The following is a 27414-nucleotide window of genomic DNA, read 5'->3' as shown; positions in this document are numbered from 1 at the left end:
TTTTATTTATATATAATTTATTTTAAATTTTAGTTATATATAATAAATATTTTACTTGTGCGTTATATAAATTAAAATACTAACAATTATACATAAAAGAAAATTTTGTCTAATATATAAATGCCACATGAATTTATCATGCTCATTTTTTTCTCATTAAAATATATCTATTTTTTTTAATTCATAAAAATACTAAAGTCATTTATTTATAATAATAATAATAAAGATGCCTATAACAAATATATGTTATAATTTATTATATTATGATGATTTTTTTAACATAACACTTTATGTTGGGTGTGAGAGATTTGAGATTTTTTAATTTAGTTTTATTAGGAAAGTGGAATTGGCGTTTGTTAGTGGAGAGAGATTGTTTCTAGAATAAGTGGTCACTTCTATTTATGGGGCAGTGGCTTCTTTGAATAGGAGAGGTGGTCGTAGAGGAGTATCTAGGTGGTGGTATGACCCGTAGAATATTGAAGTGGGTGCAATAACTACATGTAATTGGTTCTCTAAGGAGTGTGTGAGAGTAGTGGGGAATGGTAGGAATACTTCTTTTTCGAGGAATTCTTGGTGTACTACAAAACCTTTTTGTGAGAGGTATATAGTGGGTTATTTTCCATCTCTAACAATAAAGAGATGTTTGTGGCGGATATGAGAGTATGTAGGGAGGGAGAGAGTGGGTGGAATTGGTGTTAGAGGAGGCAATTATTACAGTGGGAGGAATCTTAATGATCACTTTTGTTGTTGGATTTAACATGTGTTCAAATAGATGATACAAATGATGATTCTTGAAAGTAGTCAGCTGATCCAAGAGGACTTTATTCAATCAAGTCAACTTATTATGTAACTGTTAATGCCTCAATTTTTGTAGAAATATCCCTCTTCATAAGTTCATATGGTGTAGGCTTGTCCCTTCCAAGGTTTCTTGTTTTGCTTGGAGGGTGATGCTTGATAGAATCCCAACCAAAGTTAATCTTGTGAAGAGGAATTTGTTATTGTCTTTGGATTTTGGAAGTGTGTGGTGTAATCAAGGTCTTGATACCTCTTGCCATATATTTTTTGAGTGTTCCTTTGCATACCAGGTTTGGATGTTATGTTTGGAATGGTGTGGCCTCTTTGCTGCTCTTCAAAATAATTTCATATCTCATTTTGAGTAGTCCTTAGGCCTTCCTAGTTGTGTTGTTAAAAATTAGTACAAATGGACGGTGATTTGGTTGGCTATAATATGGAGTATTTGGTTGGCAAGAAATGAAGTCGTATTTGCTAATAAATTTACACCTCCAAAGGATCTGGTTGAAATGATAAAATTATGCTCTTAGAAGTGACTGAAAGCTAAATATCTTGGTTTTTACTATCCGTTTTCTTGTTGATCAGGACAACCTGTTGTATGTATTAATCTTTATTAAGTTGTCAACATTAGTGTCTCTGGTGGTTTTGTGTAGCAGTTTCTAAATTTGGTTTTTTAATGATCTTCGTTGCTACCTTTGTTTTCTTTTATTTGTTGTGCAGTTAAGAAAGAAGTGTTTTTTCGTCATTATGCTCGACTACTAGACAATGAGGCCATGGAGTATTAGTTTTATGTTTTCTTAGTGGTTTCGGTTGGCTTCGTTTATTTTGGATTACTTTTGGTTTGATTTTCTTGGTTATGTCCTGTAGGTTACTAAAGAGGATGGATTTATTTATCTATTTTTTGTTGTTTCTTATAATTGTTTATAGGTTGGAATATCCATTGTATTTCATTTTAATATATTTCATTTTGCCTATAAAAAAAAACATAACATTTTAATTGATAACACGAATTTATTATAAAAAGGAGTGTCACTTAAGTACGTGACATTCATCATATTCATTTTTTCCCCAAAAACTTACTTTATTTTTGACATTAAATAAGACCTTGTTAACATTCATCATGCTTTTTTTTTTTTCTTTTTTATTATTTTTTTTTTTAATAACAAGTGGTATTTATCCAATTAAAACTTATTTCTGTCGGGTTTCTCGACACTTAATTTTGTCACTTACGATTTGTTCTATTCTAACAATTTAATTTACACTTTAGAAAAAAATTGATCATAAATATATATATATATATATATATATATATATTGAAGATTTAAAATTAAAATTTATAAAAAATAAACATTAACTAACTTTTAAATATTTAATAATTAAAACTAATTAGAAAATATTTAAAAGTTTTAAAAATAATTTTAATTCAATTATTAAAAAAGTTATTGATATTTTTTATGTTGACATTATAGACATGAGAGGGAGATAGGAGAAAAAGAGGAATGAGAGAGAGGGGAGAGAAAAGACAGAAAAAGAAAGAGGGAAAGATTGAGAGAACAAAGAAGATAACAGTATTGAAAAGTTATTGAAATTATAAAAAAAGAATAACAACAAAGTAGTAGTAAAATTGAAAAATAATATGCAAAGCTGTTAGGATTGAGTTGCACTAATTTGACTCTTATGTTCTCTTAAGATTATCTATATATGATTTCTATCATCTAATATTATTGAGTTTATTAAGGTTATTCCAAATCAATTCCTTGCACTTAGAAATTCTAAGGGGTTTAACTCAATAAATGATTCCTCTATTTATCAAATTAGAAACCTTGCATTAAATTTAAGAATTTGTTCAACTAATAACTCCAAATCTATTCCTAGTCTTTAGAGTTGTTAGATAATTTGATTCAAAATTAGATTTAAAAAATATTTTCCAACCAAAATCCAAATTAAAGATCAAAGATGAGTGATCAAGTCGCCTTAGCATTAAAAACAAAATCAGAATTACTAACATTAAATAATGGATTATCATATATATATATATATATATATATATATATATATATATAAATCAAAAGGAGTACATGAGAGTTTGATGAATTGTTCAACCCCAACTAAAAGAAAAGTTAGCCGCTTATGGTTATTAGAACTAATCTAAAATACATGGAGAAGGTGTAGAAGAAAGAAAGAAAGATCCTAGAACCCTTTTGTTCCCACTAATTATTGGACTCCTTGTTTACTCCCTATTTTTTGCACAAGTCTTCATTTTTTTTTATTTCTTTTTTATCTCCTCCTTAGTCTTTATATATGTGCAACAAAATAAAATAGATTATGGAGGATAGAGAGTAAATTGTTTAGTCGTTTCCAAATGGTTGAGCCGTTTGAAAGATTCTTCATAGTGAAGCAACTTCAATGACCGAGTCTTTTTAAACCTGTTGAGCCCCTAGGAAACAAAAAATCTACACTCCTTTGGAGCCAATTCGCTTAGCCCTTTCAAAACGGCTAAGAATTTTAACCTTTGCTTCAAATCTTGCTCTCCGCCTTTGAAGGGTTTAGCTTTTTTAAAATGACTTAGCCCTTTGGAAACGATTCAGTCATTTTTCAAACACCTAATCAAATTGAAATTTTTTGAGACTTTGGATTTTCATTGAATCCTATGAGACACAAAACAAGAGTTTAAGTACAATTTTTATCAACTCTTTATAAACTAATTAATTTATACAATACTTTTAAATTTTGTAATAGTTTAGGGATAAAACACAATTTTTTTTCAAAATTAGTTAAATAAGTTAAAAAAAAAACTTAACTCATTTAGATAAAATTGACACTTATCCCTATGCTAGTCAAACAATTATGAGAAGATGGATTCCAAATATCTTCATGGGGCCGAGAGGAAATACATCGACTGTTCGTATTGCCGGATTTATTATGATAATTAATTTAATATGTATGTTTTTCATTGCACGGTTTAAGACACTAGTTTTAGAAATAAAAATGGAAATAATAAATTAAGAAATTTATTAAGTTAAGAAAATCTTCTTAAAGTACTTTTGTTGAAGAATTAATAAGTTCTAAAAATGTGCTTCTTCATTATGTAATTTTTATATATAAAGGATTAAAAGAAAAGAAAAACTTAGTAAGGTTTTAATTAGTGTCTTCATGTGAGATGTGTGAGACTTAGGAGATTAATAAATAAATAAATAATAATTAATTTTTAATTATAAATGGACTAAGTGGAATAATTTTTAATTATAAAGGTTATTTGATGGGAGAAATGATTTTAAGAAGTTATAAATATTAATTAAGTAAAACAAAACCTCTTTTCTAATAAAAAAAAATCTCTTAAATTAATATAGAAAGAGTAAAAAAGAAAAATTAAGGAAGTGAAAACTGATTTTCTAGTCTCTTTTCTTAAGAAAATCAAAATGCGCTCTAAGATTTATGAATATTTCCATTATATAAAAACCTACATATAGTATTATTTTGTGATATGAAAATCATAAATTTCAAAGATTTTAGTAGTTTTTATTTATTTTTTTTATTTTAATAATTGATAGTTGTACTAACCGTACTTCGCACCCGGGCTCCGAGCCCGGATTAGCAATACAAAACAGCCCCGGGCACGCGTTGCGCGACGTCAGCCCGGTATTTGAGCAAATCATACCTGATTCCGAGGATCTCGTCCCAGATCAGATCTGCCCTTCAATTATATCATATCATATCATGATATATCTTATCTCAAGCCCAAAAGCCCAAGACAAACCTAGATCACCTCAAGGTACGTGCATTATATATATGAGACTATTACTCATGCAAACCCTAACTTTGGCATCGAAGTCTCTTTTGCAGGTACCTCCCCCATCTTGGAGCACCAATACATCAAGCAAATGAGGCTCACCGATCTTACTGGACGGATCACCCCTACGACCAAATTCCGGTAAGAACATTTGGCGCCCACCGTGGGGCCGATCGAGACAGCCCTCATCGGCCACCTGTATGGTTTCTACTAGAAGCCACATTAGACGAGCAACAGAAGACGCTGCACACTCAACCACCATGGACAGCAACGCTGCGACCTTGAGAAGGCTAATCGACCAAGTCGAACAGATGCGCCAGCAGCATGACGCTGACCTGCGCAACACGCGTGCCCAGCACGAAAGTGACATAGCGGCGATACGGACCGCCAATGAAACAGACCTCGCAGCATTACAAGCCAAGAATGAGTATATCCGCGCCCAGCTCCCTCGACACCTTGGTAACGTCTCTGACTCTCAGCTCAACCTCAGCGGAGCAGGGCGGAGTGGGGCAAGTCGGGAACCCGGATCAACCCTCTCATGGGAGGTAATCGGTGCCATCGCAGGAGGCTTCGCAAGAGGGGGAGCCAGCAGCTCAGCCCGCAAGAAACACCTGCGCAAGGTTAATCGCGTACACTCCGCCACCTGCGCTTTACTCCGGAACCCGCCAGTGATAACTTTCACCGATGACGACTATGTCGGGGTCAGACGAAATCAAGACGATCCCATGGTCATAGCTGTGGCATTGGCCAATTGGGAAGTTCGCAAGACCTTGGTCGACCAAGGAAGCTCGACCGACATCCTATACTGGCCAACATTCCTTAGGTTAGACATCCCCCACTCTCTCATACAACCTCATACCGAACCTCTAGTCGGTTTTGCAGGAAAAAGCATTCACACTCGGGGATATGTAGACCTACTAACGACTTTCGGAGCACCCCCGGTTTCCAGACAGGTCTTGATACGATACCTACTCGTGGAAGCTGACACCTCCTATAACGTCATCATCGGCAGACCAACCCTAAATCAGCTCGGGACAGTGGTGTCTACTCTGCACCTCACCATGAAAATTCCAGGGCACGATGGGAAGATCATCTCCATCAGAGCAAACCAACAGGTAGCGCGACAATGCTACGCAGAAAGCCTGGAAACCGTCTCACCAAGCGAACAGCGCAAGAACGACCTTACCGCTCTGGCTCACACCGACCACGAAAAAATCACCGATCTCGACCCGAGATCCGACACTCATGACGAACGACCCAGCCCCGTCGATGAGCTCGACGACCTTCAAATCGACAAACTCCCCGGACAAACCACGAAGATCAGCCGACAATTAACCCCCGAACTACGACAGCAACTCCAAGCGGAGATCCTCAAGAACGTTGACCTCTTCGCCTGGTCTAGCGCTGACATGCCCAGTATAGACGCAGACTTCATCTGCCACAGATTAGCAATACATAAGGAAGCAAAACCAGTCGCCCAGAGAAAGAGGAAGGTCGGCGACGAAAGACGGGAAGCCGTCATTGCCGAAACGCAGAAGTTGCTCAACGCTGGCTTCATCCGTGAAGTCAGGTACACCACATGGATGGCAAACATGGTCCTAGTAAAGAAGCACTCGGGAAAGTGGCGTATGTGCGTCGACTATACTGACCTCAACAAAGCATGCCCCAAGGACTCATACCCCTTGCCGAGCATCGACAGGTTAGTCGACGGAGCCTCCGGACATGCCCTCCTCAGCTTCCTTGACGCTTACTCCGGGTACAACCAGGTAATGATGTACCCACCTGCTGAAGTGCACACGTCCTTCATCACTGACCACGCCAACTACTGTTACTGGGTGATGCCCTTCGGCCTCAAAAATGCGGGAGCAACATACCAGCGACTGATGGACAAAGTATTCCACCACCAAATTGGGCGAAACTTGGAAGTTTATGTGGACGACATGGTGGTTAAAACCATCTCAGCAACGGACCACGCCTCTGACCTCGCCGAGGTGTTCGCCTAGATCAGGAAGCACAACATGCGCCTCAACCCAGAGAAGTGTGTCTTCGGTGTCCAGGGGGGGTAAGTTCCTCGGCTTCATGATCACTAGGAGAGGAATCGAGGCCAATCCCGAGAAGTGCAAAGCCATCATACAAATGCAAAGCCCACAAACGGTAAAAGAGGTTCAACACCTGTCCGGACGGCTAGTCTCGCTATCCCGCTTCATCCCCAAACTTGCGGAGAAAGCAGGGCCAATCTTTACCCTGCTAAAAAAGCCAAAAAACTTCCTTTGGACAGATCAATGCGAAGAAGCTTTTCAAAGCTTCAAAAACTTCCTCACAACTCCGCTAGTCTTACAGAGGCCGGATCACAATACCGACCTCCTTCTCTATCTGGCGATGGCAGAAAATGCCATCAGCGCTGTCATCGTACAAGAACACCAAAAGACACAAACGCCTATCTACTTCATCAGCCGAGTCCTCCAAGACGCGGAAAGAAGATACCAGATGATCGAGAAGCTGGCGTTGGCACTGGTCACCGTAGCCCGACGACTCCGACCCTACTTCCAGAGCCACCAGGTGGTAGTCAAAACTGACTACCCCATCAAACAAATTCTACGAAAACCTGAGCTCGCCGAACGTATGATTGCCTGGTCGATAGAACTGTCCGAGTTCGGCATCCAATACGAAAACCGTGGACCCCTGAAAGCCCAGTGCTTAGCCGACTTCGTAGCCGAGCTCACACCAGCTACTACTGAGGAATCCCAGGCATGGACCCTACATGTTGATGGGTCCTCCAACTCCAAAGGTGGGGGTGCAGGCATCATTCTGGAAGGGCCAAACCAAGTCACCCTAGAGCAATCCCTCAAGCTCGGCTTCAAAGTAACCAATAACCAGGCAGAGTACGAGGCGTTCCTTGCCGGTCTGAGGCTAGCCCACGATCTCGGAGCTCGAAGAGTGAACTGCAACAGCGACTCGAAGCTCATGGTAGAACAGCTCAGTGGGACATACCAGGCAAAAGACACCCTCCTACAGCGGTACTTCCACATTGCATCCCGCCAGATCTCATCCTTCGACGAATTCTCTATAAAACATGTACCACGAGAGCAAAACGCCAGAGCAGACCTCCTATCAAAACTCGCCAGTACTAAACGGCCAGGTCAACACCGAACCATCATCCAGGAAACCCTGCACTCACCTAGCCTAGGCGACAAAATCGTCAATGTCAACGACATTGAAGAACGGGGATGGATGGCGGACATCTGGAACCACCTGAAAGAGGGGACCCTGCCCAAAGACAAAGACGAAAGACGAAAGGTGAGAATGAGATCAGCCAAATTCATCATCATCGATGATGAATTATTCAAACGTGAGATTTCCACTCCACTGCTCAAATGCCTGACCACATCTTAAGCAACCTACGTCATCAAGGAAATCCATCAGGGGATATGCGGAATGCACTCCGGAGCGCGCTCAATGGCAGCCAAGGTACTCCGAGCTGGATACTACTGGCCCACTCTGAAGTCGGACTGCCAAAACTACATATAAAAATGCAAAGAGTGCCAGCAATTTGGCAACGCACACCGATAACCCCCCGAAGCCCTTCACCACATGATGTCAGCGTGACCTTTCTCCTAGTGGGGAATGGACATCCTCGGGCCATTCCCCCCGCGAAGGGTCATCTAAAATTCCTCCTAGTGGCAATCGACTATTTCACCAAGTGGATTGAGGCGTGCCCACTCGCCAAAATCACCACCGAGAACGTGCGGAAATTCACCTGGAAAAACATAGTCTGCAGGTTCGGGATCCCCCACACCATCATTACCGACAATGGACGACAGTTCATCGCAGAAGAATTCGAGAACGTCCTCCAAGAACTCGGAATCAAGCATCTCCCAACCTCAGTGGAGCACCCCCAAACCAACAGCCAGGCCGAAGCAGCCAACAAGGTTATCCTCCGAGAGCTTAAAAAACGGCTCGGGAACGCAAAAGGGCAGTGGCCCGACATGCTCCCCTGCATCCTCTGGGCATATCACTACACCCCTCAGTCGACCACGTAAGAAACACCATACAGGCTAACTTACGGAGCCGACGCAATGATCCCAGTTGAAGTCGGAGAAGCGTCCCATCGACGCCAAGTCTTCAATAGCGAACAGAACGCCCAAGAGCTGGCAGCCGACCTCGACTTTGTGGACGAACTTAGAGACGAGGCCCAAATCCATGAAGAGGCCTGCAAACTCCGAGCTTCTCGGCGATATAATTCCCGGGTGAAACCCCGCTCCTTCCGAGCAGGCGACCTGGTATGGCGACTATTAGGAGAAGCACGGAAAGACATGTCAGATGGGAAACTCGCACCTACTTAGGGCGGCCCTTTCCGAGTCACAGAAGACTTGGAAAATGGAGCATATAGATTGGAAGAACTCAGCGGGACACCCATACCGCGAACTTGGAATGCTACGCATCTCAAGTTCTATTTCAGTTGAACTTTGTACCAATGAGCCGTGCACTCTTTTCCCGCCTCAGTCTTTGGCTGAGAGGGTTTTTAACGAGGCACACATTTTCATCAATAAAATGACTCGTCCCCTTTTATTCACACTCTTACTTTCATCATTTTGTCCACAATTACTAGAGGTCGAGTACGAACCTCGCCACGATTATTAGAGGTCAAGAACGAACCTTGTCGTAACTGTTAGAGGTCGAGAACGAACCTCGCCACGATTATTAGAGGTCAAGAACGAACCTTGTCGTAACTGTTAGAGGTCGAGAACGAACCTCGCCGTGATTACTAGAGGTTGAGTACGAACCTCGCCACGATTATTAGAGGTCGAGAACGAACCTTGTCGTAACTGTTAGAGGTCGAGAACGAACCTCGCCGTGATTACTAGAGGTCGAGTACGAACCTCGCCACGATTATTAGAGGTCGAGAACGAACCTTGTCGTGACTATTAGAGGTCGAGAACGAACCTCGCCGTGATTACTAGAGGTCGAGTATGAACCTCGCCACGATTATTAGAGGTCGAGAACGAACCTTGTCGTGACTATTAGAGGTCAAGAACGAACCTCACAGTGATTATTAGAGGACGAATACGAGCCTCGTCGCGATAACTAGAGGTCGAAAATGAACTTCATCATACCTATACTCAATTAGAGGTCGAAAACGAACCTCATTACGTTCATTAGAGGTCGAAAACGAACCTCGTCACGCTTATTAGAGGTCGAATTCGAACCCCGACATTGCAAAAGATAAGCTCGAACCCCCGCCACACGCCATTAAACAAAAAGCCGAAGCCGACTTCGAGTCTCGATACAATAAATTCAAAATAAAACCACCTACGCAACGGGCACCAAACGCGCGCCCTAAACCTTGAGAAAAAACCAAAACCAAACACTGGTGCAGAACAAAACTCGTATACAAAGGTCATGATCCATACATAAACACGGATACAAAAATGTATACACAACAAAACTGTCCTATACAGAGACGTCGTCGCTAAAACTCTCCTCGACATCGTCCTCCCGGACTAACCGCCCGAAGCGAACAACCTTTTCCAAATGCATACCGGAAAAGTCGCACCCAGCGCGAGGAGCCTAGCCTGCCGAGCAGCCTTGAGAAAGCCCCTCTTGTGTTCCATTACCACAGAACGTTCAACTTCCTCAAGCCTCCTCTTCAACGCCGCATTCTCGGCCTCCAAAGCCGAAAGACTTACCCTCTGGGCAGCCACCTCCTCCTCCTTACTACTGAGGCCCACCTCGTCGCGGAGACGCTCCTCGGTTACGGACACCAGCTCGCCCTTCAAAAAGGTCACCTCCTCTTCCAAGGAGCGAACCTGGCTAGCGTAACCCTCATTAGTGCCCAAGGCAGCCTCCAGCGATTTCCGGGCCTCGGCGAGATCCCCCCGGACCGCCTGGAGCTCAGCCCCTTGCATCTTCGCCTCAGACAGGGTGGCGGCCAAAACCTTGTTCTCCTCCACCAAAGGCTGTACTTGGCCCTTCAGCTTTGCCAGATCTTCCTGCTGCCGCGACCACTTGTGCTTCTAGTAATCCACAATCGTCGTGCCCCTCTGCAGGAAGATCTGAGCGGCATCAAAACTCCCCATAGGCCCGACAGACTCGAACATCGCCTGGTCGGCCGCGCTCAATGACCCCCTTGAAAAAAATTTCTCGGGCGTCAACGAAGCACTCCACAGTGAGTCAATCTCCTCCGACGCGCCCAGGTGCTCCAATCGCGTTAGGGCGCCCTCCTGTGCGTAGCGATACGCAAGATAGGGACGTTTTGGAGGCCCCCTCGGTGCCGGTGCAGAGGCTGGGACCCCAGAGCTAGGACCCTCCCCACGAGGACCGGCCGAAGTAGCAGCAGAAGCCCCCGGCTCTGCCCCAGGGACATCGGCCCCCGCCGCCGTCGACCTCGGAACCTTCAGAACCCCGGGGGGCCTGCCCGCCTGCAAAAGAAGTATGGGAAAAGGTCTAAGCCCCGCCAGACAACAAACAACCCGGGGAATAGTAAATCAAGAGATCGCAAACACATGCTGCTTACCTCAACAACATGGGTAACTCGCCCGACGGTCGGAACTTCCGATCTAGAAGTCGTACTGACCTGGCCAGCAGCCCGGGAAGTCGACTCGACGGCAGCCTCCACCTACAATAAACAATCGCAACTTAGGGAACTGAAAGAGAACGTACAAAGAAAGAGCAAGTCATCGACAAGCAATCCCAACCGCTCATTCAGAAGCCCGGATAGATACCCCGGCAGGACGGACGAATGGCTCGGCAGCCGACGCTGCCCCCTCAGAAACCACCCGAGCTCCCCCCTGAGGCAGGAGACTCCCGGGCAAACCCGCCACCTCAACGCCGGTGACCCCAGTAACAACCTCCTCCGCCTCGCGAGGAATAGAGGCTCCCCCAACCTCCCTCGGGACCCTCATCCTTTTCCGATTGACCTTCAGGGGAGAGACCTCTACCTCCCCCTAAGCCTTAGGAGCCTCAAGCTCAACAACATTGTAGCAATGGCACTGCTTCCAGTCACGCCACAAGTCCTTTCCCACAATACCTGAAAGCAAAGGACAGAGCACGTTAGCAAGCATAAAACCCTAACACATAAACAAAGTTACCAAAGACTCACCCTCCAAATCTCTTTCTCTGTGCGCTGAATGCTCGAGTGACAGAATGAGCTTGCAGTCTAGCGGGCGAGGAAGCGCCTTCAAAGCATCGACAGCAGCCGTCTTCGACGGCGTCAGCTGCGAGGGGTCCACCCCATGAAACCCAGACGGGTCACGACACCAATAGAAGGGAAACCTCGGCAGCCCGCCAAAATAGAACCCCCCATCCTCCAAAGGGTCGACATCGACAAGAGTAACCCGGAAAAACTCTTGCCTATAGTTTTTATACGATTGGGAATAAGGAGTAAATAAACCCCCTTCCTTACCCCCATTCAAAGAAAGAGTCCCGTACGGCGGGGCGCCCGCCTTCAATTGGTAGAAAGAGAGAAAAACCCGAAGGGACACCTCCACCCCTAGAACCGTGCATAAAACCTCGAACGCCCTCAAAAAACCCCAACTGATGGGATGCAACTGACTGGGGGCTGCATTAACGTAGTTCAAAAAGTCGCATTCAAACTGCGTCAAAGGAAGGTAGACACCCAAGTCCCTGAAAAAACTCTGATACATATAGAAGGAGGGGGAACCAACGGACCTCTTCATATACACACCTTCACTAGCCGAACAAGGCTCCAATCGGATCATCCGAGAAATAGAGGGGTCACAAATCCTATGCGTCTCCCAGAGCGCATCAACCTCCAAACTCGAGTCAAAAACGCTTGCAAACTTGGCCATTTCGCGTTTTACCCATTCGTAGCCAGGGACACCCAACTCTAAGTCCCTGGGCGGAGGCACCTCCTTTCCCTCAGCGGCGCCCCTCCCGGTAACCACCGCCTTACCGCGTGCTTTGCCCCTAGCAGGGGCAGTAGAACCAATGCCATGACCACCACCCATATCAAGAAAACTCAAAGAAACACAAGAAAGACAAAGAAAGCAGAAATAGGGAGCAGACGAAGACGAAGCGTGCACAAGAAGCTGAAGGACGAAGAAAGAGTAAAGCGAAAACGAGAAGAGGCGCGGGAAAAAGAAAAAACCTCTTCCCAAAGTTCAAAACGGCCAGGCCACGTGTCGACCAAGGGGAACGCCTGATGACACATTAATTGCAACCCATCATTGCATAACCGTCATTTCCCTTAATGCCCCACTTGCACGTTTCCGGGAAATGAACAGTCGCGACACAAGACAGACCTTCAGGTGGCGCACGTGGAAAGCTACTTCCCACTGGCGAGCCCGGTCTCAGCTCCTCGACCTACGATCTTCAGAGCTCGGGGGGCTAGTGTACTAACCGTACTTCGCACCCGGGCTCCGAGCCCGGATTAGCAATACAAAACAGCCCCGAGCACGCGCTGCGCGACGTCAGCCTGGTATTTGAGCAAATCATACCTGATTCCGAGGATCTCATCCCAGACCAGATCCACCCTTCAATCATATCATATCATGATATATCTTATCTCAAGCTCAAAAGTCCAAGGCAAACCTAGATCACCTCAAGTTACGTGCATTATATATATGAGACTATTACTCATGCAAACCCTAACTTTGGCATCAGAGTCTCTTTTGCAGGTACCTCCCCCATCTTGGAGCACCAATAAATCAAGCAAAGGAGGCTCACCGATCTTACTGGACGGATCACCCCTACGACCAAATTCCGGTAAGAACAATAGTCTTAGAAAACCAAAACTTAAATAATCATATTCTAATACTTATGTCTTAAGTTTAAACTTAAATAGTATGCTTAAAATAATAAATTTTAACTTTGGGTGTAATCATTGTAAATCAAAAAATAAGTATCTAATTAATACTTATATTTTCCCCATATGTCGAGTGAGTTACTTATTCACAAATTTATGCATGAAGATAACCAGATAAGAATATAGAAGGAGACACAGATTAAGGTATGAAAACAAATAAGTTATTAAAAGCTATGGTACGTGATGCTATTCTAGGTTGTAAAAAATAAGATCAACCATACTAGCTGGTAATAGTTTCATGAACATCACACATGTAAACAAACAAAAAAAAAGAACATGAAAGTTGATTTTGGTACTTGTCTCCTCATCTTGAAGTTACAGGATTTCATCGGGATCGCCCTTAGAAACAAACTGCCATATGACAGAAGCAAAGCTCATAACTAAAATAATGATCACGATGAACCACAAAAGAGAGAGAAGTATTGTTCCTTCTTCGTCTGAGTCACTGTTTCGCCTTTCGGGCATTCCGATTGTGATTGCATTAGGTATCTTCACATTGCGTGCAATCGATACACAGATTTCACAAGTGCTGATTTTTTTATCAACAAAAAATAATAATAGAAGCAGCAAGTTGTATGAGAGTTTTAAACACAAAAGCCTTATAATTATATATATATATATATATATATATATATATATATATATATATGCTCTCTTTTTTCATCTCATTTTCTTCATGTTTTTATTCTCCTGTTCCATCACTTATTATTACTTTCTCTTCCCTTTAGCTTTTTCTTCACATGTTATACAATCTTATTTTAAGGGAAATTAATTATTAATATTTGAAACATAGACAAAGACATGTAAATCAAGAGTTTAATGGTCATTTTTAAACCCATAAATCAAATCAACTCATGTTTAACTATGTCATCAGCTAAAGAATTCCTTTGATGCTTTTCATACCATATATTATAAGGTGATGAAAACATATAATATCTTAGAAAAACTGCATATATATGATTCATATATATATATATATATATATATATATATATATATATATATATATATATATATATTTGGTTATTTTGATCGTAAGTCTTCTACTATTGTTAAAATTATCACATTAAAGTATTGTTCATTTTAACATTTATTAAACTATCACAAATTTATCTTTGAAAAAGTGTTTTAGATTAAAGTAAAAAAATGTTTATAAATTATCTTTAGTATCAATTCCTATGTAATGTGAGACTTTTAGTTCTTTTGTTTTCTCTTGTGTTTTGTGTGTGTGGTGGTGTAAAACTTGAATAGATTCCCTTATGTAATTTTACTTAAATTTTATTCTATAAAATTTTAGCAATTAAAACCTATTACCTTATTTATTTTATTATTTAAATCTTTATCTTTTTTTTTTAAAAAAAATTAAGATTTGAGATGTCACTTTAGAAGATATAAACCCATATATAATAAGGCAGAATGCATTGAGTTTCTCCTCTGAATTTCCATTCTAGAACCTGGTTATTTGAAAAAGAAAAAGAAATCACAATGCACTTACTTGTCACCCTTGTTCCTAAACCAACTCTCAGCACAATGTTTATGAGCAAGGCCCAAATCTTCTTTACAAGAACATCCTAACTCAATGAGATTAGAATTATGGTCAATGTCCTTTTCCAATCGACAAATCCTGCAAGTCTTCTCCATAGCTAAACTTACCTTCATATAAAATATTCACAATTACATACTTATATATTTTTTTTTATCAAACTATCCAAAGCCAAGTAATAAAAGTATTTTTTTGCTCTAAAGAAGAAGAAAAAAGATTCAATACTTCAAATGTTAATAATTAGTTACATATTACCAGAAAGAAACTTCAAAATTTATGATAAAAATATGTATATAGGATAACCACTATATTTTTTTAATGAAAATAATTATATTATTCTAAATATCTACTAATCAGATGATTTATTTTCAAATTGTTAAAAAAGTAAGAAAAGAAGAATTTTGTTTTTTAACAATTCAATAGCCACTCCTTGTGAAGAAAATTTCGCGAGATGCTTGGTACAGTGTTTTAAAACCCGGACCGACCCGGCCGGTCGGACCGGTTGGACCGGGAACCGGTGGTCCAGCCGGTCCGAATCTGAAGTTGGATCGGTTATGCAGTCGACCCGTTTCAAACCGGATTGAACCGGTCAATTTTCCGGTTCAACCGGTGAACCGGTGGGTCAAACCGGTTCAACCACTTTTTTTTTTTTTAAAATTTTTTTAAGGGACCATAAATCACAAAAATAATAATGAAAATTGAATCTCTTAATGAAAAAGTAAGGAGTCTTATTAAATATAACAATGACTACTTGTTCTAATATATTTGTTTGCAATATATACAACTTAAATAACTTTTATAGTATATTATTAATTTTAAATTATATATTTAATAATTCAATATCTATGTAAATATTACATATATTATTTTGTGATATTAATTGCAAGCATATTATATATGTACATATTATTTATATTTTTAATTTGTATTAATATACCGTTTAACATGTAATTTTTTTATGTATTTTTTTACAAAATAAAAATAAAAATAATTTTAAATAAGATAGAAAAATTTAAATTTAAAATAAGATATGAATTTATTAAAATTTATAAGTATAAATATATTTAATATGAATATTTTTTAATAAAAATAAATAAAAATCGAGTCATGCGGTTCAACCAGTGACCTACCAGTTCAATCTTTGACCCACTGATCCAATACCTTAACCGGTTCGATGACCGGTCCGGTTTTTAAAACTATGCTCGGTAGAATTCCATACCTCAATTCATGCGCTCAAAGCTAAAAAAAAAAGTTGAAGATTCAATAATACGGAAAAGAAGAACAAAAGCTAGAAGTGAAAGAAGACTTCTGTTATCACATTTTAACGGATAACACTAATATATTATCTACTATTTATTGTAAAAGAAGATTCTGGCATGCGGGCACTTATCACATGTTATTATCATATCATTCAGTTTCTAAATAAAGTCTATCATTTTTAATTTGTAAAATTATAATATTTTATTAAGTAAATCATTAAATTTCAAGTGAGTCTTAATTTTGCAATTATGGTAATTTATTATATTATCATAATCAATTTTTTATTATCACTCTTTAATTGATAACATTAATCAATTATTATTATTATTATTTCTACTACTATTAATTTCTATTATCCTATATATAAAATACAAATATCTATCTCGCATAAAAACGTTTATATGAACTTTTTTTTATTAGCAGATTTTTAAATATTTTTTAACTTTATTTCAATTTTTATTTATCATAATTATTTATGAATTAAATTTTTATATTTTAAAATAAATTATCAATAAATTAAATAATCTTGTGTTATAATTCTTATAAAAATTATTGATATTTTTATGTTGACACCAAATAAATGAGAGGAAGATTGGAGAGAAAGAGGGATGAGAGAGAGGGGCGATAAAAGAGAGAAAAAGAAAGAGGGAAAGATTGAGAGGAGAAAGACTATAGATAAAAGTTAGAGAGAAGATAAGAGATAGGAGTAATAGAGACAAAGTATTGACTATTGAGAGATGAAAAAATGCATATATATGTGAGTTGAGAACAAAAATAGAAAGAATTTCAATTTTCTACTTTTTTTTTTAAAGAATTTGAAATTCTAGATTTTAAAATAATTTCACAAATATTTAAATTTTAAATATTTTGTAAATAAGATTTAATAAATCATATTACGTTAAATATTAAATATAAATTTGGCCATAAACTTTATAATTTTGTCACTTGTTTACGCTAAAGGATTATGCAGGTTGCGGGTGCTAATTAAAATATCGATCCCTATATATATTAATTACCTCGGTGAGCATTTCTTAGTATATACGGAACTTTATTTGTAAGTAAAAATATTAATTCTGAGGGCTTGCTTCTTGGTATAGCATTTGCATGCGTTGTAATCAAGAATGGAACAAAATGAATGATCCCATTCGTATTAGTCAAAGAAATATCTCTACACACGAATTAAGGAAGAGTTTACACAATATAGAAATTACTAACCCTCGAGGTGACGAGACTTGAAAAGGTTAACAAGGGATAATTCTATAGTACTCATGATGAACCCCAAAGGCAACCTCCAAACCCTTTTACCCTACAAGTCTCTTTCACACGTTCTATATGTAAAACAACTTACGGAGACACCAAAATATTCATTGGTTTCCTCTTCGACCTAAAAGCAACTCACACACCAAATTTCTGGAATCATGGAATTTTCCAAGCATGCCAATGCAGCTGATCGCTCTTATGAGGATTTTGATCCTTTGTTTGTGTGGCGTAGAGAAGAGGCCCGTGACACCCTTGAACTTCACCTTCCAGGCATGTTGCATTTCATGTCTCTAAATTATCAACTTTATTATATGTATACAATAGATGACATCATTTTTAATGGCTCCATCTCTAAATATATATAAAAAGCATTTGTTGAATCTGTAATACACCCCAATATTTATTTAAATGTTATTTAATTTATGCATACCCATCTAAACGTTCAATACAAATCATATAATTATATCAACAAGTACTGATTTTAGTGATATTAAATTTTCTCTCCTTAAATAAGATTTTATGTATATGAATCTTGTAAATGAAAAAAAAAAAGAATGATTAAAAAAAGAGCTTTCACTGATTGTTATTAGTCAGATTTTCTATCAGAGATTAGTCATTAACAAAATTAATGAATGTTTTATATTGTCAACATAATTTAAAAAAAAAGTACATAAAATGTTATTTATTGGGGTATTCGTTTTCAGGTTTTAGGAGAGATCAAATACGAATTCAGATCAACCATGTTGGTTATTTGGTAATAAGCGGGGAGCGACATATGGATGGAAGTAGATGGAAACGTTTCAGGAAAGAATTTGAAATCCCATCATATTGCAATGACGATGCAATTCATGGCAATATGATGCAGAGCATTCTTTCGGTGGTGATGCCAAAGAAAAGTCGTCTAACTCATCAAGAGGAGCAAGAACTGGTGACAGAGAAAAGGGAAAATTACAAAGAAGAGACTGAAACCACAACCAAAGAGGGAATAATAGCAGAAGATATGGCTCATGAGTTTGAAGAACATGATAATGTGAGGTTACCACAAGATACTACTAGAGACGTTGCCCTCAAATTCATGCTTGTGATGGTTCTGATATTGGTCATTGCAAGTTATGTAGCAGACATAAGCAAAAGCCTCATGGCTCAAGGTGCTTCATATTTTCACAATTAGACCAGGCTGGTCCTGGTTTAATGTGGCTAGCTATGTAAATTTTAATGCTGTGAATAAGGATAAAGTTGTTGTATCATAATAATTTGTTTGAGGGAAGTTTCACGAGGCCTATAGCTCGTTTAATTTACTTTTGAAAGGGTACCCAAACCCAAATGCAATAAATTCAATATCAAATAACGTAATTAAAAGAAAAATAGTGTGTAAATTATTTGTAACAGCAAGACTATGCTGTTTTCCACAAGAAACAACTTGACTTGCATTCCAAATCAAATTAGACGTCTTATTGAGATAAGGGTACAACAACAACAACAAAATAAGTCATCATAATTCATTCAACAACCATGAAAAGTCAAAACAAAAAAGTCTAAGACAAAGATGACGTGGCAACATGCTGAAGTGGCACGTGTCTCTCACGCAAAGATAGCTGCGATGGCAAAGACGAGAACCCCAGATAGAGAAGCCATGACAGAATTAGCAGAAGAAGGAGCTGGTGCAGGACCTGCGGCCAAAACATTGATGGCGAACTTCATTTGATGGTCAGCGCAGTGATTAGCTTTCCCACAAGCGTACCACTTCTTTCCTTCCGCTTTCAAGGTTAATGTGTCCTTTCCACTCGATAGTACCTCGTTATCTGGTGCGAAGCTGCACTCTTGAAACTGTGTTCCATTCACTTTCACCACATTGTGCTTCGTGTTATCGTAATTGAACACTGCACCAATTCACACAAAAACACGTTACCAATCACCTTATATTCTCTTTGAGTCGATTAAGATCATTGTGAAAAACAACATTACTATATTTAACGTAGCTGCATATTTAATATTCAAACTCAACTAGACATTATTGTTTGTAACAAAGTTTGAGAACTACGTAGAGTGAGAGTGCCATTAACCAATCAAATTCTGACTAATTATATAACATTGTTTTTGAACTTACAAAGGTTGTCACCAACATGGAAAACTTTGTCTTGTGCCCACTCTGTGTAGTTAAAATCAAGAGTCCAACCTTTCTCACCACCCACCACGAAATCAGTAGCCATAGCAACTGAGGAAAACAAAACCATTGAAATAGCAAGGACCACAAGGCGAGATGGAGCTGCAGAAGCCATTTGATCAATATCTGAAGAAATGAGTTATAAATATATTAAATTCTGAAACAAGTTGTTTCTGACAAGCTAACAAATTCCTCTAAGTGCAAATGTTATTGCTTAGATGAATTGTTAGCCCACACCAATTTGCATTTCAACGTGGACTATATATATATATATAATTAAGATTTGTTATGCATTGATATTATCGTATGAGGAGAAGGGTACGTACCGGATCAGGCCGGCTTTTACCCTGTGACTTATATTTACACGTAGAGATGCAATTGGTTTTGGACTTAATGACGAAGAGGATGGGATAATTGTAAATTCTGTGAGTCTGAAAAGAATTATACTTTGAAGCAATTTGAATATAAACAAATATGCTTATTGCTTTGTTTTGGAATGGTGAGGTCTTCAATATATGCCATGTGGAACGTGTCAAATGGATACATAACAAAACAGTATGTTTCTCACTGTTGCCTACTTTCTTTGCTGTCCTATTATTGCCTTAGGCTTGATTCTTTCTCTTGCAGACTATTTACATGTGTAAAATGTATTACTGCTAAAACAATTCCGATTCAGGCATATCTGTTTTCGGTGTATGGGATAGAAGAGGTTGACAAAAAGAACAGAAAAATTAATATTGAGTTTGATAAGTGATAAGATGAAAAAAGAAAGACAAATAGAAAATGTAAATATAAAAAAATAATGGATGTAAGTGTATGTTATTTTTTTTCTTCTACATAGTAAATTCTCAACTTGGTTTTCAAATGTTGTAGAAGAAATGTGGTAGCACTGTTATTTTAGTTTCAGAATTTAATGAAATCAAAATAGATTCTAAATTTGTATTTCATATTTTAACTTAATCATTTTATTAACTACAATGACACAACGTTAAAAAAAAATTAAGAACAAGAATTGAAATGATTAAAAAATTGAAAATATAGGACTAAAAAATTTATAGGGACTAAAAAGAATTAGAAAAGATAAGTATAGAAACTAAAATTGACTATTTTAAATTATAGGTAAAGTAAGTAAAATTATAAGAATTTTAAAAAATATTTTAAGCTTTTGTTGAATTATTTAGACTATTGATAACGTTCAGATTTCAATGTCAAATAGTGAGTGTTTCACATTATAGTCGAGATAGTGATAAGAATTCATTTGAACTACATTTTTCTTAAGTTAAAAATGTGAAGTTGCTTGTTCAAATAAAAAGGAAGTCGCAAGAAATTTTCAATTTTCAATTTTGATTTCAATATCATGTGAATATTGTAACACCCTAAAGGCTACCGTCGATACGCTCTAGGTTTTTTGAAATTTGAAGATTTTAAAACATTGAAACATAAAGTGAAAGCAATATATTGAGATTAGCATATTTTTATATAATTACACTATACAAAAATTACATCCATGCTTAATACAATTCATTTATCATCCGAAGTTGTCATATATATACACTAATGTGGTAGAGACATTTTATGTCAAATATTTTGATATATTTTGTCAGTCCTAAATGTATTATAAATTTCGATGACATAAAATATTCACACATTTTATGATAGGTTAAAACATGACATATAAAATTTATTTTTTATGTCAAGTGATCAATATCTATCATAAATATAAATATCAAATATGATGTTTTAGTCACATTGATACTCACATTCTATGATAGGAATAGTCACACTCTATATATAAGTACACCCACTATAAAATGTGTACTTTTCATAATGGGTATGATTATATTTGTCATAGAATGTGTAAATTTTTTTAATATACTATTAATTTTAAAAAAAATTCCAAACTTGTAAAAAAAACACTTTAGGCAGCAAAGCATAGTGAAATAATAACAAATTTAATGTAAACTAATGTAATTTGGTTTAAATCATGTTGTTATTTGATAATTGAAGTGAAAATGTAATATTTTGTCCCTAAAGATCATGCCATATTTCCAAAGAAATAAATACCAAATTCTATTGCTTATGAATTCGACATGTCCAACCTGGTCACACTACAACACAAATGATATTTAGCAACATTTAAAAAATGTTACTTAATTATGTATAAATGTTGCTAATTTATTTTAGCAACATATTATTAAATGTTGTATATAGTCTATGTTGCTAAAGACTTTTAATAACATTTTTGCATAATTAGGTAACATTTTTTAAATGTTACCAAAGTAGTATTTTTGTAACATTTTAATAATTTTTTGTAACATTTTAATGATGTTGCCAATATTTTGTTAATCTTATAAAATAATAATTAATTTTAATTTAAATATTACTATCAATTATTATATTTTTATGTCTCCTAAACTTTTAAGAGTTCCTTAAGTTTTTAGGGAAAGATATTTTTAGTTAGTCACCACTAATTATATATAGAATATCAAATTTTATTTATCTTAAATATAACTATATGAGTATATATACTCTTTATAAATCATTAATCTATTCGATGTGGGACTTTAATTATGGGTTACAATTAGATATAAGAGAAATATATTTTTTTTGACTCGATGTGGGACTTTGATTTTAGAAGCAATTATAGTAACATTTTTCAAAAAAATGTTGCAAAATAACTTATGTAAAAATTTTTTACTCGATATGGGACTTTGATTTCAAAAACAATTAGAAAGAATAATATTGAAATAAAAAATGTTACTCTATCTATAATGACATTTTTCAAAAAAGTGTTACAAAATAACATTTATTTAATATATAGTAACATTTTAACAAATATAAACAAAAAAATATTACTAAAAGATTAAAATCTAGTAGTGTCACATGTAAAAGGAATGAATGACATATTTAAATCAATAGAATAAAAAAATAATTCTAATGAAAAAAATGCAACCTTCATTTTACAAAGACCCGTCTACCTACCCACACCATCCATCCTAACAATGCTCACAACAACCATTTACTACTTGTAAGATTCAAATTGATTGAACGAAAATGACTTCTGAAAGTTAGTTAAATGGAGACAAGATTCTAGAATTTGAATTCCAATTATCTACATTTAACTTGGAAACTTTCTCCTCCACAACGGACTTGTTACGAGTCTCATTGAAAAAACTACTTTAGAGGCATCTAGATGGTTAAGGCAACAATTTCCAAGAAGAAATTCAGGGAGCTCTTCACGTGTGTTTCCCTGAACAAGATCATATACATAAAATATTATCAAAATAATAAATTCATGACAAAACACTTAATTTGTTCCCTTATAATAATTAATAGTTTCAATTTCGTTCTTCAATAACTTTTTGTTTCAATTAGTCTCCAATAATTTAAAAAATGTTAATGTGAGACTTTCCGTCTAAATTCTACAAATAGCGTTAAAGGTGATGACGTGGATGTCACGTAGATGCATAGGTAGCATGCCTCCACTCCTCTTCTTTAATGATCTAGAACCCGTTCTGAAATCAGGACGGCCCGTTCCGCTTGCATTCCTTGTGTGTTAATTTTACATCTGAAACGGGCCGTTCCAAATTAAAAAAAAACACAAAGAATGCAAGAGGAACGGGCCTTCTAGTTTTAGAACGGGTTGTTCCAGATCCAAGGATTGTTCTTGAATATCTTAGTTCTCTCCATATTGAAATTTTAACCGGGGCAAATTGTGAACCAGGATTGATTTTCTTTAAACTTTTTAATATAAAGTATCGTCTCAATTTGGAGGAATTTAATGGTATCTTTGGATTTCAAACCATAAGGGAAAAAATCCAAGATCATTTAATTCATACATAACGGGGTTGTAACAGGTCATACACAATGAGAAGCTAGTTAATGCAATTCATCTACATTCGTCATGCTGCCATTAAAATTATGCATAAGTTTATTGCATCTACTATTCTAGGTTGTGGCGGCTCAGATGGTAAACTACGCCTAATTGATTTATTATTTATATGGGCAATGATGAAAAATAAGGATGAAAAGATCAACTCTGGTGCATATTTTAATATTTGAATTTATGTTATGTTATGAATTTTTGTTTTCAATCTTTAAACCACATTGCTACATTTTGTTGAACATTTTGTTGAAATGTAACACTTAAATTTAAACATCAATCCTGGTTGGCGTTCTAGGGCCGTTCTGATTCACTCGTTGTGTGTTACATTTGCATCTGGAACGGACCGTTTCCGTTACAAAATTAACACACAACGAGTGGGATCAGAATGGCATGTTCTAGTTTCAGAACGAGTTGTTCCAAGTTCATTAAAGAAGGACTATGAAAACTTGCCACGTATGTATTTACGTGACATCCACGTCATCTACATTTAACACCGTTTGTAAAATTTGGATGAAAAGTCCCACATTAACATTTTTTAAATTATTGAAGACTAAATTAAAACAAAAAATTATAAAGGGATGAAATTGAAACTATTAATTATTATAAGGAACCAAATTAGGTGTTTTGCCTAAATTCATTCATACTTCAAAAGGCACCTTACGTGATTTTTTAGCCTGAAAATTAATTAAAAGGAAATAAATATTAAAAAAAAAAACAATATCACTTTACTTGTATTAAAAAAGTCATCTCAATAACCAGATGGTTGAGGTACCCTAGAACAAGACTCACAACGCCTCTTGCAACAGTTGATGATCCAATGTCAATCCTAAAATGAAATGAATGCCATGATTTCGAGATAAAAATTACATGAAAGATGGTTGGGAGCTAAATGTTTGATTCATTATATATACATATTTGTTGAGCCTAATTCATTCTTAACTCACATGAATAATTCACCTACAGTTGTATATATTTTTTTGCAGATCATACCAAGGTGTCAACTCAAAATAGCAAACATGATATATTTACACCAATTAACCTGATTTTTTTTAACAAGTTGCTATATAGTTATGCAAAAATTTACCTTGAATAGTTTTTTTTCCTGAAAATAATTGATTTCTAGCACTTAACCAACTAGGCTTCTTTCCCACAATTTGCTTTATCATCCATGAACCCTAAAACATCAATGTATTTGAATATATACAATTAATACAAAATAAAGATAAGTTAAAATCATTAAACAATTATTTATTCATTCCTAAAACATTGAAAATGTAAAAAGCCATTGAACTAGAGATTGAACTAGAGTATGGTAGCAACAACATACAGCTCGTCCCAGCAGCTCTGCTCTCTCATTAGCTTCTCTTATTCGTTTTTAATTTCGTAAGTTATATTTATCCAATCCAAACTTGCTCTTATCAAAGAAACCAAATAATAGAAGAAATAAAATCAAACAATGCTAAAAATATAATTCAGAAACAGAGCCTTAAATCACCTCACTGGAAAAAATGTGCATTCAGTCAACAAAATTAGTCACCAAAAACCTCTAAAATCACAACAACAAAAAAAAATCATTCAACAACACAATACAAGGAAGAAGGAAAAAACAGGGGAGAAGGAGAACTGGGTCATAAGAGAGAATGAAGCACTTGAGAGGAGGAGGTCCTTCATGTGTAAGAAGAATGTGAACAATGTGTAGCTCTTAAGCTTACTAATGCAAGTCTCCAAGGTTTTTATGTCAGGTTGAAACCAAAACATTCTATAATAGGTATAGTTTCACTTATTATAGAAAGGTTGGGATCAACTCAAAAGTTGATCTTACCAACATATTTTATGATAGGTAAAATAATATGTATCATAGATAGTTTTCTCATATTTATAATTTGTCATGGCATCACATTTTATATAATGTGAATTACATTCAATATACAATGTATATCATAAAAACTTAATTTTGCATAGGTAATTAGGGGTGGGTATACGGATAGGTTCGGCTCGTTTAAGGACTGACCCGTAAAATCTGTATTTTATCCAGTCCGTAAAATAAATGGACTTATTTTTTAAGTTCGTATCTGGCCTGCCAAAATCTGCGGATAACGGACCGGCCTGCGAGTCTAAATAATAGTTCAAAAAAATAATTTTAAAAAAAATAAAATTACATAAAATTAGAAGAAAAAATCTTTTTTATTTATAAGTTAAAATTCATCATACTAAAATTTATCAACAGTTGAAATAGTTTAAAATACTAAATATTAAAATGTTAAAGTAAAAATAATTACAAAAACTTATATAATAGTACCAAACTTTCATTAATAAAAATATCAAAATGTCATAAAAATAATTTAAATGACAAATACATACCAACTAAACATAATTTTAATGTCATAATAATTTAAAAGATTAAATACACAATTTAATATTAAAGTCTTAATATCTAAAAATATTAATTAGTAAAGCCCGCAGACAAGCCCGCGAGCCCGCTAGCCTGCGGATTAAATCTGCCAAGTCCACGGACTTCACGAACCGGGCTCAAAAATTAAACATAATCATACGAATTAAAAAAAAAAGAGTTTGTTATTCGCGAAGTCCGCAAACTTACGGTTCAATCCGCAGATCCGGATCCATCTACCCACCCCTACTAATAATAAGGTGGTTGACTGGGGTCCCAAGCCATTCAGAATATTTAATTCATGGCTACAGTGTGGGGAATTTAGAAAAATGGTTATTAAAGAGTGGTCTGACCTGGAGGTGCATGGATGGGCTGCTTTCATTCTAAAACAAAAACTGCAACACCTAAAGCGTAAAGTGAAGGCTTGGGTGACTCAGTCATCAACTGGGTCGACAAACTCAGCAAAACGGGTGATGGATGAAATGAATATGCTTGATCAAATTGAAGAAAGTAGGGAGTTACTAGAGTCCGAGAGGGAGCGCAAACTGCAACTTCAACAATCATTTTGGTAAATTGCTATTAGAGAGGAGTCACAAATGGCTCAAAAGTCCCGAGTCCGGTGGCTTCAAGTTGGAGACTTAAATACAAAGTTCTTTCACTATGTTGTCAATGCGAACCGCAAGAGGAATTCATTGAATGGCCTAGTATTAAATAATCTTTGGGTAGAAGAGCCAATGATCATTAAAGAGCATATTAAGTCATTCTTCCAAGAAAGGTTCTCAGAAGAACATGGAATGAGGCCTAGGCTTGATGGAGTATGCTTTCAGCAATTGAATCAGGAGCAGAGACAGAAGTTGTCTAGAAGATTTGATGAGGATGAAATAAGGGCTGCCGTATGGGATTGTGATAGTGATAAATGTCCGGGACCAGATGGGATCAATTTCAAGTTTATAAAAGACTTCTGGGAGGTACTGAAAAATGACATTGTACCCTTTGTACAACAATTTTATGATAATGCAAAGCTTCCTAAAGGCACAAACTCCTCATTCATATCACTAATTTCGAAAGTGGATAATCTTGTAAAATTGAATGAGTATCGCCCAATATCGTTGGTTGGGTGCATGTATAAAATATTGGCCAAAACTCTTGCCAGGAGACTGAAGGTGGTACTACCTGCGTTGGTGGATGAGAGACAAATGGCTTTCATGGAAGGTAGGGGGTTGTTACAAAGTGTTGTCATATTGAATGAGACTTTGCATGAGGTAAGGCGAATGAGGAAGTCATGCATATTCTTTAAAGTTGATTTTGAGTTGGCATATGATTCGGTGTCATGGTCTTTCCTATTGTACATGCTTCAAAGATTCGGGTTTGATGATCGATGGATTAGTTGGATCAAGGAATGCTTGTCTTCGTCATCCATGTCAGTATTAGTTAATGGAAGCCCAACCAAGGAGTTCCAAATGCAAAAAAGGATTAGACAAGGAGATCCCCTAGCACCGTTACTGT

General features: G+C 36.9%; 3 protein-coding genes across 3 annotated transcripts; 2 read left to right on the top strand and 1 right to left on the bottom strand.

The window, feature by feature from the left end:
• Nucleotides 1-6961: 6961 nt before the first annotated feature.
• LOC145957152 (uncharacterized) lies at nucleotides 6962-7975 on the top strand. The gene has a single exon (XM_083073367.1). It carries the CDS (start codon nucleotides 6962-6964, stop codon nucleotides 7973-7975), a length of 1014 nt encoding a protein of 337 aa, XP_082929493.1.
• Nucleotides 7976-17503: 9528 nt separating this feature from the next.
• Nucleotides 17504-18843, top strand: LOC109795537 (18.2 kDa class I heat shock protein). The gene is made up of 2 exons (XM_020355072.3): nucleotides 17504-17739; nucleotides 18174-18843. Exons 1-2 carry the CDS (start codon nucleotides 17628-17630, stop codon nucleotides 18638-18640), a joined length of 579 nt encoding a protein of 192 aa, XP_020210661.1. The 5' UTR covers nucleotides 17504-17627; the 3' UTR covers nucleotides 18641-18843.
• Nucleotides 18843-19889, bottom strand: LOC109809626 (blue copper protein 1a). The gene is made up of 2 exons (XM_020372992.3): nucleotides 19577-19889; nucleotides 18843-19349 (listed from the first exon to the last, which is right to left on the bottom strand). The coding sequence occupies exons 1-2, from the start codon at nucleotides 19746-19748 to the stop codon at nucleotides 19051-19053; spliced, it is 471 nt and encodes a 156-aa protein (XP_020228581.1). The 5' UTR covers nucleotides 19749-19889; the 3' UTR covers nucleotides 18843-19050.
• Between the last annotated feature and the right edge of the window lie 7525 nt (nucleotides 19890-27414).

Source organism: Cajanus cajan, chromosome 4 (genome assembly GCF_000230855.2).
Source record: "Cajanus cajan strain Asha chromosome 4, NIPB_CcT2T_4, whole genome shotgun sequence".
NCBI classification, from domain to species: Eukaryota; Viridiplantae; Streptophyta; class Magnoliopsida; order Fabales; family Fabaceae; genus Cajanus; species Cajanus cajan.
Note: the sequence above shows the minus strand (reverse complement) of the source record. Positions and strands in the feature narration are given on the sequence as shown.

Coding starts and splice junctions, on each gene's coding strand:
- LOC145957152 (XM_083073367.1), top strand. CDS start 6,962: ATGGCAGAAAATGCCATCAGCGCTGTCATCGTACAAGAACACCAAAAG.
- LOC109795537 (XM_020355072.3), top strand. CDS start 17,628: ATGGAATTTTCCAAGCATGCCAATGCAGCTGATCGCTCTTATGAGGAT. Junction 17,740..18,173: donor CCTTGAACTTCACCTTCCAG/GCATGTTGCATT, acceptor ATTCGTTTTCAG/GTTTTAGGAGAGATCAAATA.
- LOC109809626 (XM_020372992.3), bottom strand. CDS start 19,748: ATGGCTTCTGCAGCTCCATCTCGCCTTGTGGTCCTTGCTATTTCAATG. Junction 19,350..19,576: donor CCATGTTGGTGACAACCTTT/GTAAGTTCAAAA, acceptor GAATTGGTGCAG/TGTTCAATTACGATAACACG.